The sequence below is a fragment of the Peromyscus californicus genome, unplaced genomic scaffold (assembly GCF_007827085.1).
Source record: "Peromyscus californicus insignis strain IS unplaced genomic scaffold, ASM782708v3 Scaffold_20__1_contigs__length_68692818, whole genome shotgun sequence".
In the NCBI taxonomy this organism is placed as follows: Eukaryota; Metazoa; Chordata; class Mammalia; order Rodentia; family Cricetidae; genus Peromyscus; species Peromyscus californicus.
The window spans coordinates 7,409,053-7,425,139 of NW_026294503.1; the positions used below are offsets into that span (position 1 = coordinate 7,409,053).

The 16,087-nt window shown below is 41.9% G+C and overlaps 1 protein-coding gene across 1 annotated transcript in view; it reads right to left on the bottom strand.

Moving 5' to 3' along the window:
- The window catches only part of Lrp12 (LDL receptor related protein 12), a 78,243-nt gene that overhangs the window by 6,275 nt on the left and 55,881 nt on the right, over positions 1-16,087 (bottom strand). The window contains exons 3-5 of the mRNA XM_052747720.1: positions 7,159-7,294; positions 3,695-3,897; positions 1,204-2,308 (exon numbers count right to left, since the gene is read on the bottom strand). Of these exons, the coding sequence (XP_052603680.1) occupies positions 1,204-2,308; positions 3,695-3,897; positions 7,159-7,294 (1,444 nt within the window). The remainder of the gene's footprint in view (positions 1-1,203; positions 2,309-3,694; positions 3,898-7,158; positions 7,295-16,087) is intronic.

Genomic DNA, 16,087 nt, shown 5'->3' on the forward strand with positions numbered 1-16,087 from the left:
TGATGGCTGTTACGGCCTGTACATCTGTGCACCATCTGTGATCTTTAGCTGTTTGGCGTGTTCTGTGTTAATTGATAATTTGTTAGGACTGAAGGCAGCTGTCCCCACAACAACCTCTTGGGAGACGTCTCTGCCATGAACTTCTCTCAATTTATCTTATACCACACTGGAAGCTGCTCTCCCTGTACTCCATCCTCCTTGTGGCTAAACCGAGAACCTGTCTCTCACTGAACTGCACGTGGCCAGTTCATATGCTGTTAGTCCTTCGTGTGTTTCCACGGCTCCAGACCAAATGAACCATGTCCTTATTTTTGGAGAAGGCCGGGCACCCTACACACTTCCCTGGAGAAAACCCCTCCAGTATTTCTTCTCTACATCCTATTCAGACTTCAAAAGGCGCCTCTGGAGTAAGGACTTCCGCATGCCGCCACCATGAGGGCTTCCACACTGTTTCAGAGACTTTAGGTCACTCATGGCTCTCAGCTTACCCCACCCACCAATTCCCTCTTTACTGTGAGCCTGCCTTGTGAAACTATGACTCACTCATTTTCTTCTCTCTTGTAGAATGCCACAGACACTGGAGACTCTCTGATATGTGGAATTATTGAATATTTATAAAAACAAGATAAAACCGTAACTGAGAATAACAGTTTACAAAATCCCCTCAAGGCAGGAACCTAGTAAATATATTTCTTATCTCATAAAGCTAAATAATATTCTGTACTATGTTTATCTTTGATTATTGGGCTTTTCATCCTAGTTTTTTATATTCTGAACACTTACACATCTCTAAACCACACTGAAAGGACTTACGGCAAACATTTGGGCCACACTTAAAGTCTTTTCTCTTTTTAGTGTATGTATGTGTGCATGAGTTGAAGTTGAAGGTGGAGGCCAGAGGTCAACCTTGGCTGTCCAGTAACCATCCACCGTGTTTACTGAGACAAGGTCTCTCACTGAAACCTGGAGTTTCAAATTAGGCTAGGCTGGCCGGCCAGTGAACCCCAGGGGTCCTCATGTCTCTACTAGCACTGGAATTACACGTGTGTTCACTACCATGTTTAATTCTGCGTATGAATACAGGGTATCAAATTCAGCTCCTCATGTTTGTGTGGCACGTGTTTTACCGACCGAGCTACCCCTGACCCCAGGGTCATGTGTTTACTGCAGAAATCATAAACTACAGTTTGTCTTGATACTGACCTTCGTTCAAACATTCTCAGAGAATAAAGCTTACACGTGCACCCCAACGCAATGACGAGGAGCAGGCCACAGATGAGGCTCCCTATGACGGCCGCCGTTATGACTCTGGTGGGCACAATAACCGGGCAGTTCTCCTCATCGCTGCCATCACCACAGTCATCCTGGGAATCACACACCCAGCTTTCAAACACACAGCGGTTGTTTTTACAATGAAAATTCCCTGGCTGGCAGAAGAAGCAGTTTTTCTCATCTGACCCATTGGGGCAATGGTTTTGGTAGTTACAGCGGTCAGAGCGAGGATAACAGACACCATTTCGGGAACACGGAAACTCTTCCTTTTGGCACATGGTACAATTGATTTCATCCCTTCCATTCGGGCAATGCCAATACCCATCACAGCGCTGCTGCTCCGTGTAACACCCCCAGTTGCCTCCACAGGGTATTTCCCACGGCAAGCAGAAGCCATCTACTTGGTAAGTGGCATTAAAGCCCCTGGCAGCATTGACTTTGTCAGCACAAAAATGCACTCTTATCTGTCCAGAGGAAGAAACGACCGTAAGAGGGGCGTGAGAATCGAAAGCGGTTAACACACGCAAAAGCTTCCGAGGATTCTCCTCTAGTCCATCATATATTTTGACATAATCCCCATAACCAGTACCATCAAGTTTAAAGTCGGTGAAGCGTAAAATGACTTTCCGATGATCACCAGTGTCTATCAGCCAGGTGCAGTTACTTCCGGGAGGATAAAAGTCTGGGTAGTTTGGAGAACTGAAAGTACCATAAAAGTATTTCAGCCACTGTCCACATGTTGGCACGTCGCAGTCTATCTCGTCGCCTAGGTCCAGGCAGTCGATGTTGCCATCACATTTCAAAGACTCGGGGAGGCAAGTGTAAACTTTGGTGTAGCGCGACAGACACTGGAACTGGCTGTAGGCACAGGGCTGGAACGCGGCAGCTGTTGGGGGGTTAGTGTCCTTGGCACAGACCTCCTCGTCAGAACCATCTCCACACTCATCCATGCTATTACACTTCCAGGCTTCTGGAATACACTTTCCATTACCGCAACGGAACTGGTCACAGGCACAGTTTGGCTCCTCAGATTTCCCTGGGAAAATGTGGGCAAGGGAAAATGGAGAGGGAAAAAGAAAAATAAAACAGCCACACCACAAAAGACAGGGAATGCATGTTTGGATAATAATGATAATTAAGCTCAAGTTAAGGCTTTTTAAAGCCTTGTTAAAAGTATGTTACATTCTGGTGAGAAATTAGCACTGGCATTACACACTCAACAATTTCATTCAGTAAATGTCTGCTCCTTTCCCACCAAGTTCCCTGCACTTTTACCTCAAGATGGAAGGGATCCATTCTGTTCTGTAGATATCCATTTCACTGCAGAACATTTACTGAAATGATTTACGACACATGAGCCAAAGGATGTACTGCCTAAGAATTTAACATTTTGTAAACATAACTAAAACAGGAGACATGTTTAAAGCAAGAAAAACCGTCCAGGCGACCACTCTGCAGATATTTTCCACATTCTCCTATCGTTCTTTTCTCTGTCCTCATACTCAGCAGTATTTTGCTACGCACACTGCAGTGTATTTTACAATTTAGACTTGCTTTCGATAAACTGTCATCTTAAAGTTGTTTATGCTTCATGTAATCATGATGAAATACTTCCAATTTTTAGTTTTATTTTTAAAACAATTGCAAGTAGTTCACGAAATGACGTGATGATGAGCACCAGCATCTATTACCAGGTGCAGGGGCCTTCAGGAGCATGAAAGTCTGGGTAGTTTGGAGAACTGTTCATTAAGGACAGGAAAAAGAGTACTTAGGGAATTCTAATTATTTCAGTATACCATGCCAACTATTCCACAAGAGCAAGAGAAACGAGCCGGACCCTAGCAGATCCTACGGCCCCCGCTGACAACAGGCTGAGCTGAGCTGTTGCTGCCTGTCCACTGACAACTCACTTGTGGATAAGGAGGCGGCAGACATATTCAAGCTGAGTGGATGTTACAAAGGCACCCCCCAGTGCTCTAAATTGTCCACGTGTATGACCTGGTCATGTTTGGAAACGGTTTAGGAAGAGAAAGATTACAAAGTCCGAGACTAGTGTTAGTGGGATGGGTTATATCTTTTGCTTAAGATGTAGTGAAAATAGTAATTCACACACCGAAAACAGACTCTGATGTAATGTTGGAGATATGGGCAAAAGCTTTGAGAACAGCCTACTTTCAAACAACTATATTTAAGATGTTTTAAAAGACAGGCCTTACTTTATGAAATTAATCATTTCATTATGGTTCTATAAACATTGGATTGGATACTCCACCTTAAGACAGCTGACAGTCTCTACTCCTCATCTAGTCGCCTGGAGGGCTGACACGGGTCTAAGTGGACGCTGTTCAGAAAACTAAGTAAAGGTGATCGGGCAGTTAACACCACAAGATGTGGGTCAGCATGTTTCTTTACAAAAACACACCTGAAAAATACGCCAGTCTGAAGCCTTTCCTGGACACGCTGTCATCCGAATGGAACCTGATCCAAACGTGGTCTTGGGAGGAGATGTACGGAGGTGGGACTGTGGACCCACAAGCTCTGTAACTTTCAATATTCTTGTACGTTTCTATTGTCAACCAGTCCAAACTGCACCTTCTGGACCCCTGGATATCAAAGTCCTGAAAACTAAAACAAGAGAACACCGGAAGAGGTTTTAAAAACTTTGACGAGGCTGTTCATAAAAATGAGATGTAACCGAAGACAAAACTCCAAGTCCCTGCTTCTTCTGCCCCAGCAGACAGCCACAGCATCAGCAGTCATACACCGGCTTCTACGGTCCTTCTGCCTGCATCTCTCCCTGAGCTTCCAGAATAGTATTTCTCTTCATAAGGAGACAGCAGACTCCAGAACCATGCTGAACACCAGGAGCCAGCACATGCTCCTTGTTTATCTATTCAGGAAACCCCTTTCCAATCCTGATCATCCTGTAGTTCTTCATGCCTAAGCCAGAAATTCAAGCATGGAGGAAGTCTGCGGGAGATACTCCTCCTTCTCGCCAGTTAGACTGGGTCACCCACTTCCTTAAAGCAGCTCCAGCTAACATTTCCAGGACAGCAAATCAGAACCACAAAGAAAGAGAGGGGAAGGGGAAGGAGGAGGAGGGGGAGGAGGAGGAGGAGGGAAAGGAGGAGAAGAGGAAGGAGGAGGAGGGGAAGGAGGAGAGGAAGGAGGAGGAGGGGAAGGAAGGGGAGCAAACAAGAGTGCCATCTTCTCTGAAAGGTCCTGAGTTTGGGAATGCTCTTTCATATAGATCACTTTATAGCTAAACATGATCATGTAGTTCCTAAAATAGGGCACAAGTAAATGGTAAAAAAAAGCCAAACAAGAACAGGAGAGCAGCCTTTATTTAGTAGAAATGAGAAATCCAATTTTGCTTCCAACATCTGAACATGGCTCGCTAACAAATGAAAATTTGGCTTTAACTCTCTGCCTTTGCTTTGAATCAAGTGATAAGGAAGTTAACTGCAAGGATTATGTTAAGCTATTTTCTCTTTAAACACTCTGAATAACTAACTCAGGCTGGTACTTGTCTCTGGCCTTCCATTAGCATGTACAACACTTTCAGAGATCTCTATGTACATGCATCTCTTACAAGAAGTCAGAGTTTCATATTACATTTCAGTTTTTAATAGTCTAAAAATATTGTTTGCACTGAAAGTTATTAGAACTGTGATTTGTTTTAGTCAACATGTCAATAAACATATATTACTATATTATAAATATTCAAGCATACCCAGTAGTTATATTTTAACACTCTGTGATGTGATGTGTTTTATAAATTAAGAGACATTTATAGATTGACCAGACTCCAGCTCTGGCGGTGTTCCTGTAGACCTCAGCAGTGCATACCTACTGTCAATCAGGAAGTCAGTCACAACGAAAGTTCCAGGAAAGGTGCCCTGGAGAGGAGGAGACTAGAGAGAAAAGGCATGTACCTCACAGCTGTGGTTTGGTCTCCACAGAAGAAACATGGAATGGAAGGCAGTTACATTTCTCAAGAGACTGGTTCTCTTATTAGGTACAAATATACAACAAGCAGACCAAGTTTACCCACTTTATTTTAAAAATTTGAAAGGAGGGATTGGAGGCTATGTTCTAGAAAGCACCTTCTAAATCTAAAAGCTTGACATCTGCAAGGCTGTTCAAGGGTCTAGGCTCCTGCAGAACACTGCCTCTGCAGGGAGGGCACCCTTCCTGTGTTTCAGCTTCCACTGCAGGTCTCCGCTTAGGCACATTCCTTCTCCTTTAGACAAAGGGAGTTTCCCTAACAGTCCTGACATATGTCAGTGAGGCAGCACTAAGCAGCCACCCTCAAATATCTTACTCTCACACGGTTTTTCTCTATTTTAAGTTAATTTAACCTTTTTATATAATATTTACATTAGAAACGAGGTGATGGTGACTGTTCATAGAAACGTCTTATATGGGAGCTATAGAGACAGCTCAGGAGTTTACGAGCACTTATTGCTCTTGCAGAGAACTGGGTTTGGTTCTTAGCATCCACATGGTATCTCACAAGCACCTGTAACTCCAGTTTCAAGGGACTGATGACTTTTTCTGACCTCCCAGGGCACCAGGCACACACATGGCACACAGACATTTATGGAGGCAAAGCACTCATACACATAAAAGGTGTCTTTCATACTTGTGTCTGTTTGTCTACAGTGCCAGGGTCAAGCCCACAACCTTACCTGAGCAAGCCCCTTACCCTGAACTGCCCTGCAGCCCTCACTTTAGAGTCTTCTGCGTTTTAAGTTAGTGTATAGCCTACAAGTAATGGGTTTTCAATCACTTTCTCGATGTGTGTGTCGCATGTGTATGCACATGTTCCTGGGGGTGCATGTACACATACATGTACATGTGGCCAGAGGTCAACTTCACTTGGGGTTTGCTCTTTCTGAGAGTCTCTAACTGGATTGGAGTTTGTCAAATGGGTGGTCTGGCTATTCAAACTCGGGGTTTTCATGCTCATGTGACACACACTTTCTCTGACCGAACAGTCTCCCCAGCCCTCACTTTGTATTCTTCAACAATGTCACTTTGCTTCTAAATTATAAAGGGGGCTGAGGAGATGTCCCTGTGCAAACATGAGGACCTGATGTGGACACCCAGAACCCATGTGGGCACGGTGGCACATGTCAGCAAGCCCAGCACTTAGAGGGGTCAGGGGGACAGGCTCATGCCCAAAGCTCACCGGCCACTAGTCTAGCTAAAAGACAGCTCCAGGCTCAGTGAGAGACTCTTCTAAAAGAAAAAGGTGCAAAGTAATAGAGGAATACATCTAACATTAGTCTGGTCTCCGTATGTGCAAATGTGGGTGAACACACCTGCAACACACACACACACATCACACACCAAAGAAAGCAAGACAATTGAAGATATGCTTGATAGTGCGTTTGCAGTCTTATGAGCACACACATGTCCACCTACAATTGTATTTAACTTCTGTAGAGTAGGAGTCAATGAATGAAGTTATGGCATGAATCTTTGAGTTGGTTGGTAGGTTTTGTTTGTCTACACACTGCTAAAGGTCATTCTTGACCCTAATAAGCTATTGAGCAAATTATACTTTTGTTAAGAATAGTTACAATAGCTGGGTGTAGTGGATTATATTTTATATGATGTGTTTATCCTGGATTCGGATGAGGGAATCCAGCACTCTGGAGGCTGAGGCAAGAGGATTCCCAGCTCAAGACAGCATGCTGTCAGCAATAGAAAATACTGAAAACACAAGTTAGTTAGGGCATTGCTTACTTTTAAAACTATAACTCATCTTATGTTCTGCAAGGTATTTTTATATTACTGTACCTATGGCAATGACATAAATGAAATGACATAAAAAGAAACTTTATATTTTAAATAAACGATTAACAACATCAGAATTACCTTATAGTAATGATTTCCCCTGGGTTTGCCCTTATGAGCCAGCTACAGTTGACTTTGGCAGGGTACTCAGAAGGCCAGCCTGGACTCGTGATTATTCCACTCGGTGCTCGGATTTGTTCTGGAGTCTCTCCACAAGCTGGAAGACAGCCAAAGCGACCTTAGCTAATCACTACATCCCAATGAAAAAACAGTATTTCTTCAAAAAAACAAAAACAAAAAGCAAACACTTCAGAAGTGAAATCGCATGCAGGACGATGTGGTTCAGCTCAGAGAGCCTCTCTAGTCCACTCTGCTATTTTATTTTCTTCCCCTTTAGAAAAAGAACCTTATCCGTACTTGGGTATTACCGGCAGGCAAGGGAATTTTCCAATTAGATCACTCAGGCATCAGAGCTTTAGGTTTAAGTATAGAGATCAATCAATTCCCCCATCGATCTTTTCTCAAATTTATCTTTTAAATTCATTTTATTTGTGAGTTACCTAAAGTCCAATACTTATTCAGTAATGTACTTAGATCTTTAGGATCATCCAGTTGTTTTCTGTGAGCTTTAAATAACCATAAGATACTGAACTGCAGTTTTTGATAAAGTGGGTCACTGGATAAAGACAGTAAGACAATAAAACACTGCAAAACTGTTCCTGCACTTACTCCATTAATGATCTCAGGCATAGTCACAGGGCTGTGATTTGAATGAGAATGCCTCCACAGGCTCAGATGTACCTGGTCCTGAGCCTGTGGCATTATTTGGGGAAGTTCAGGAAGTGCGCCTTGTTGGAAGAGGAATGTCACTGAGTGGGACTCTGCGATGTCAAAAGCTTTGCCAATCCCAGCTCACCCTTTCCTTCCTGTTTGTGGAGAGGTGAGCCCTCAGCTCTCGGCCTGCTGCTCCAGCCACCATGCCTCCTGTGTCCTTGCCACCCACCCTCATCCCTCGGAACCACATGCACCCCAAACCCTTCCCTTCTCTAAGTTGCCTGGGTCATGGTGTTTTTAATCACAATCAGAGAAAAATAATGAAGACGAGGGTCTTGAAAGAGTCCTAAATGATTGAAAAATATCTGAACAGCACGAAAGAAAACATTCATGCCTATACAAGCTTTTACTTAACCAGAATCGTGCTGATAACCTGACAATGTATTCTTTCCCACTAAAAACACTTGGCTAGACAGGAAAGAAAGACAGAGAAAGAACAAAAGAAAGGTTTCTGTAGAACTAAAACCTTGTAAACTATTATTTCATACAATTTTAATCAATTATATTTGCTGATGTTTAAAGTAATAGCTGACAAGGCCACATAAGGAATTATTAGAAATCCTGGGACAATTTTCAGAAAAAAATGATAAAAATTATATATCAAATTACAAAAACCCTGATGAGTACTATGCTCCAATTAATTAATTAGTATACATACCTATAAAAAGCATTGCTGAGGGATGAAATGAGTGAGTGTAAGCAATGTACTTGGTATCACATACAGCCTGAACTCTGACAGTTTAAAAGATCAGGCGGTCAGACTTGTAGACAGCCAAATGCCCTCACTGCAGCTACAACTGGGTAAAATCCTTCCTTTTAAACAGAGGTTGATGTCCACTTAATTTAGCAAAGGATGATAGGAAACAGTAGTTAAAGAAATCTCATTGATGGTGTTCAACTGTCAAACTCTTGTTCTCAGAATCCATTGTCTGTAGAAAACACACATCCATGCTTTAAAGTTATGTTCTACTGCAGAACACAGGCTCCAGCCTAGAGGAAAGCAGAGTGCACTGCCCAAGGGTCAGATGCAAACCACTTTTAGAACGTGGAGAGTCACGGCTCAGAATACGGGGCTCTTACGCCAAGGGCTCTGCCTTCACGCCCAGTCACAACCAAGGCTGCTCTTCCTCACTTACTGACTGATCAGTGAGTTACTGACTGCCATCACTAAGTTTCATTACTACTACATTTCTTGAGCTGGGCATGGTGGAGCGCTCCTCCAATCCCAGCGCTCGGTAGGCAGAGGCAAAGGGTCAGTCATCTCCGATGACACCAAAGAATAAATCCCCTCCCTTACAAGAAAAAAGACTGATTTCAATGAATGATGTTTCAGAAAAAGACAATTTCTCCAATGTAATTCTATTATGAAAACTTATCGAAAATAAAGTACAGCTTTGTTTCCATTTCACTAAGACAGCCACAACAATCTCATGAAAAAAAATTCTAAAGACCTTCTTCCTGTTACTTTTTACCAAAGCATTCTGGAACTCTGGATGGAGTCAATTGTGACACAGCATTAAAACCTCCAACTTTGAAATAAACACCAGACTAACTTTAGGGAAAAACTAGAAGGATTATTTTATTATTATTATTAAATTAGATTTTAAGAAAAACAAAATCCAAGTACATGAGAAACCAATAGGTGGTGCTCACATACCAAAAAATTAAACTTTTGTGTGGACACAGGACACATGTAAATACGTATAAACACACACAAACACATGTGAACATGCTTGAGTAGACCTGAATGCACAAGGCTGAGCCACGCCACCGAAGACAGGATTAATTATTTTAATACTTATTACACTTATACGTCTATCCGTATTCTTAGTGACATTATTTTAAGGCATACATCGTTCCCCTCAGTAAATACAAAACGAAATTACAATATCAAAGATTTTCCTTGAATTCATTTTGGATACTCTGACTTTGTTTTGCACATTTCCAACACGCCAGAATTTGGCATTTTGTTATAGCGGCTTTAAAAGAACCTATGTTAATGAGATTCCATGTAAATACACATACCATTATATAAACTTTAAGTAGGCGTTAAAATATCAGTCTCTTCAAATATTTACCATTCTTTTTGGTGATCCATGCCATTTTAGTAAATTCACTCAAGTGTGTGCATTGGGTACATAGATAAACTCTAGCACAATCATAACATGGCCTCCTATACCTAAGAAAGAATGCATTAAATTGCTAAAACAAACTATTAAAATCTTTCTTTTTGGTTTCGGTGAAGAGTTTGTACTGCACTGGCAAACTGGAACGGCTCTCTCTCCCTCTCATCTGCCATACTGGCTTGGCTACAGTATAAACTACAGTATAAACTGACTTAGTTTGAACATCTCCTTGTTAACAAGGAGCTACTCCTTGACTGCCTTACATCTACTTCGGCCCTCTGGCCCATCTCGTTCATCTGTGGTGCATTTCCAAAACCTACCCAGGATAAGCAGAGCATCTCTTTCTTTCCTTGTGTCCCTCTGATCTATTAAAATCAGACTTTCAATCCTAACCTTGGCCATAGAAACGACACTCACACACCACTCACTGCCAAATCCGGTGGGTCCCCAGTCCCCAAGATCTTTCTAGAGCACCTGGCATTAACCATTTGTTAGGGTCTTGTTAGGGTCTACTCCCTTGACTGGCTGATACACATCTTCTGTAGGTTTTCTGGGATTCCTTCCCCTTCCCGGCCACTCTGATCAGGCAGTGTTCATGGTGTGTCCAGGGCCTCTCTTCTCTTCACTCGGCACATTCCACACACTCCTACGATCTCAGCTACAATCTACAGGTTATGGCTTAAACTGTAGCCAGGGACTCTGCATGGTCAAGTGCTCACTGGACGTTCCAAGCTCACATTCAACACGACCAGAACTGTGTGTTTCCCAAATCCTCTTTACTCTATATTCTACACCTTCACTTGGCTCCAGCATCACTTGGTCAAGAGAAAAGGCAAGTGAGTAAAACGAAAACTCATTTAAAAAATACCACAGGTCATCTCAAAATTCAAAAACAAGATTTGCTAATGAGAACTGAAGGTTTCAGCTGGGAGCCAAGCTTGCTTTCACGACCTGTCACCAAAGCCCAGCCTCAGAGTGTCTTTCAACCCCACTTCCTTCATTATGTTAGCACATTATAAATGCCCCCAATCCTTTCTCATCCTAACACTTCAGCTCTGATGTTTAACCTCAACTAATTTGAAGTGGTTTACTGTGTTTAATGTGATCAAATTTAAGCTGCTATTTTCTTGCTTTTAAATGGCTATTTAAACAACTGACACCAAGCAAAGTATACTGAAGGAGTAAACATAATTATTTTGATAAAGGAATTCTAATGCTTTGATTGGCTATAGTATGGTCAATGAATAATATCACAATGCCAACTCAGACTGATGAACAGTAAAGCCTGGACTGCTCCAGGAGCTGGGCTTGGCTCAGCAGGAAGGAGGGCAGAGGGAAGCTAATATGTTGTCCACAAAGAATGAAAAAGTACTTTGTAAAGAGAGTTGCTGGATGGAAGTTGGGATGAGGATGGGGGCAGGACACATACCCCCCTACTTCACATTTATAACTTTTTAAAAAAAATTTATTCATTTTTTAAAAAATTTCACATACATTGGTGTTTTGCCTGGATGTCTGTCTGTGTGAGGAGAGTGTTGGATCCTCTGGAACTCAAGTTACCGACAGTTGTGTTGCATGTGGGTACTTGGAATTGAACCCTGGTCCTCTGGAAGAGCAGCCAGTGCTCCTAACTGCTGAGCCATCTCTCCAGCCCCCATTTATGGTGATATTTTATTTGTATTAAAATGTTATTTTTATGCTAATAAATAAAGTTGCCTGGGGGTCAGAGCTATTAGCAAGCCATAGGAAAGCAGGGCAGTGGTGGCGTACACTTGTAATCTCAGCACTTGGTAGGCAGAGCTGGGTAAGTCTCTGTGTGTTCAGGGATACAGCCATTATTGGATACACATGCCTTTAATCAATACCAATCATGGAAAACCTGGAGGCCTATACAGACAGGCCGTGAGGAGACAGTCATGTGGTTGGGTTTACAACCAATGAGAAGGCAGAACAGGAACTCTATATAAAGACTTTAACACAGGGGTAGCTCTGGTTTGGAGAGGTAGGACTACTGCAGGAGGAAGGGTAAGGTTTTAACTCTTAGCTCTGACCTCTTGGCTTTCTTCTTTGCATTGGTTCTGTGTTTCTTATTTAATAAGAAGGTTGGATACATCTACATTTGTAACTTTTTTGTTTTAAAACAAAAACACGTGTATTTTTAGCTCATTTAAACCTTACCTTTCTAGATTTTGATAGAACTCTCAATTTATATTTCAATCTTGATCTTCTTTTCCTATATTCATTCAATCCATGCCTTCTCTATTGCTTATACATAATTATTTTAGCTACAATCTAGTTAATTCTTCGATAAGAGTGTAATTAATTGGCATACAATAAGAATGTATGTAACTGGCAATGGGAAGAATTTTGTTAGTATAATGTACAATTGTATGAAAAATATCCTGGCATGCTAATGATCTGAGAAGTAGGAGTTTTTAGTTAAGAAAAAGTATTAAAAAAAAAAAAAAAAAAAGCTTAGAAGCACCTTCCTTTATTAAAGAGCTGCCTGGTTTCTTCTGGATGCTCATCCTGGGAAGCTGCAAAGCCACCACTCTGTGAAAACAAAGCGCCTTCCCAGGGAAGGATTTGTCTGAATCATATTTGTTTGTTTTATTATATCAGTCTCTGAAACAAATGTCTTGAAGAGACACGCATGAATCCCGGCCTATGTGGCTGCCCAAAACAGACCAAGTCTAGGTACAAAATGCCCTTGGATATTTGACCACATGAGTATTCTGACTGGTATTTCATTTGTTTTCTATACTTATAAAGTTAAATAGCTCTAAAAGATCTGTACCAACAACACTTCCCAAAAGTCCTGTTATTTTAGTGTGTGATTTGTAAAGCATGAGGTGTCCAAGAACATACACACAGACACACACAGCAAAAATTGCTATATTTAGTCTTTGTTCACTTTGCTTTCTTTCTTTTTCATTTTTCTCTTTTTTTTTTTTTTTTTGTTTTTTCGAGACAGGGTTTCTCTGTGTTGTTTTGGTGCCTGTCCTGGATCTCGCTCTGTAGACCAGGCTGGCCTCGAACTCACAGAGATTCACCTGGCTCTGCCTCCCAAGTGCTGGGATTAAAAACGTGCACCATCACCACCCAGCTCATTTTGCTTTCTTAATTAGCAACATCAATCGTTTGTTCTTTGACAACAAACAACCCCTTGCCACCACCTCCCCATCCCAAATGTACTTAATTTACTTTGGTGGGCACCTTGAGCCACTAACAAAAATTCATGCACGAATGATGACACACGTCTACAGTTTTTATAAATTCCTCATTAACTCTAGGAATAGAACCCTGCCCCCACACCAAATGGCTCCTAATTGTTCATTAAACAGATAGCACCTCGCTAGGGTTGGTGGCATTTGCACTTGGGAGGTGAAGTCAGGAAGACTGGGACATGGAAGCCTACTTGGGCTACATAGCAAGACCCAGCTCAGAAAGCTTCACCAAACTCAAGCAAACAAAAAGAAAAAACAAGCAACAAGAGTAACATGATGACAGCTTCCAGCTCGGGCCACATCACCTTTGTAGGCACACAGAGTGACCAGGTTACAAGCCCTCAAAGTCTAGTGTTCATTCAAAGGGTATAAGACGAATTGCTAGATGGTCTTATTAATAAAAACCCAGAGCCAGACATTGGGGTGAAAAACTGAGAGATCAGAGAAATAGGACAAGCCGCAGACAACCTCACCTCACCAACACCTCAGTCTCCAAAGAGACCTACTTCCTGTATACCCACGCCTATGTGCCTTTCTGTTCTGCCATCTCATTTCCTCTCTCCGCCCAGCTCTGTCACTTCCTGTCTGTCTGTACAGCCCTCCAGACCTTTATGGTTAGTGCTGGGATTAAAGGTATGTACTACCATGTCTGGCTCTGTTCTCCAGTGTGGCCTTGAACTCACAGAGATCCAGACAGATCTCTGCCTTCTGAGTGATAGGATTAAAGGCATGTGTTACCACTGCCTGACCTCTATGTTTACTATAGTGGCTGGCTTTTTCCTCTGATCCTCAGATAAACTTTATTAGGGTGCACAATATATTGGGGACACAATACATCACCACAAAATGGTATCTAGTATCAGGACATCTGCAATGAGTCAGAAAACAATGACATGTTTCCAACCCTGGTGGCTAAGGTTCACCAGGCTTAACCATGAACTGCTTCTATTTATCATTCATTGGTTCTCAGGAGAGAATTTACTCAAGAATGAGTAAGTTGAGAGGTCCTTTGATGGCTTTCTTAGTAAGATTTTGATATTAGAGTCCCAGTTTAAAATAAAGATATCTTTAATGACTTAAAAATTAAGCAAAACTAGTAAGAATACAAGACTTTAGGTTTCTATTGATATTTCAATAATCTTACAGTAAAAGCACAGACCTGTGGTTGTAAAAGGAGATTAATATAGGTCTTTTTTTTTTTTTCTAAAGAAGTCATTTAAAAGTGGAAGGCTTCACATGACTTTTATTAAGATGAGGATGGGAGAGAAGAGATCATGTCAAAATCATGTCAAATAAATCTCTCAATTTCAGATTTCAAGGTTTTTAAAGCTTGGAAAAAGAAGTTAGCAATGAAATTTATGATTAGACCTAAAGTACTTGTAAAAGAAAATGTACTATTCCCTGTTCAATGGATGAAAAACCAGGATGCTTTTCAGAACTGACAAGGGTTGATACTTCATGGCAATAAATAGTTGAGATTAAGAGGGGCATGAAATGTATGTGGTTCTGGGTTTTATAAATCACAAAACTGAAATACAAGTTAGTAAATTACACTCACTGGCTACTAAATTTCACAACTATGAAGGGCATAAAAAAGAATTGATATTCCATGGAAATAATAGCTGTGGAAGGATGTACAATTATTAGCTGAATTTAAGAAACACCACAGCTACTATAAGAACTATGTAGTAAGGTGGGTATAGTGGTGCACGCCTTTAATCCCAGCAGAGGATTAATCAGGAGCCAGAGGCAGGTGGGTCTCTGTGAGTTTAAGGCTAACTTGGTGAGTTCCAGGACAGCCAGGGCTGTTACACAGAAAAACCCTGTTTTTTTTTTGGGAAAAATGTAGTAAATCCAGGGCTAAATGATGTCATATGTATTTAAAGTAACTTAAAGAAAATGCCATACTTAAAGAAAGGTAAACAAACATGGTATATAGCACTTCAAAATAATCTTGACAAGATAATCTGAGTGCATCCTTCCCTGTCTGTGAGTCTGTCTTGGCTAGTGTGGATGAAATGAAGTCACTGCATTCTTCTAGCTGGTTCAGAACCTGCCTTTTCCTGTATCTACTCGCATATTAAAGAAAGAACTCTTTGTTCTCAGCTGTAACCTTTCCTTTTCTACACTTACACAGTTCAGGGGGTTTGTGTAAAGTCTGTGCCCCCCGCCCATTCAATCATACCACGTGTGTAATTCCATGTGTGGGAAGAAGAAAGATAAGCTGAAAAAGAAAACGTGTAAGAAAACATTACCTAGAAGGGGTTGATTCCAATAAAAGAGATATATTTTGAAAAACAAACAAACGCCATCCCTGGGGCTGGGGAGACAGTTCAGTTGGTCAAGGGCTTGCTTTGGAAGCACAAGGCCTGGAGCTCACTCTCTAGTGCTCATGTGAAGACAGCAGGTGTGGTGGAGGCGTGCAATTACTCAATCTCTTTGCTGGGGAGGCAGAGACATGTGCACCCCTGAGGCTCACTGGCTGGCCGTCGGTCTATCCTCCTCCACAGACTCCAGGGCAACTAGAGAGCCTATCTCCACCAGGCAAATACTCGCTGGTGGAGTGCTCAGTGACCGTAGGTATCACAGCCCATCACGGTTCAAGGCACATCATGGAAGACGATCAGAAAGACTGTAGGGGCCAGAGGTTGTGGAGAATTGCTGTGGAACAGTGTCCTCTGGACAGGACAGAAGACTCATGAGCTGCACTCATGAACTCATGCCTGCGTAAGACCTGCACAAGCTCAAGCCAGTGGACACTGCAGCCTAGGTAGGGAGAGGCTCCTGAACCTCAGCCCTAACCGGATGACAGCTGGGAGAGGC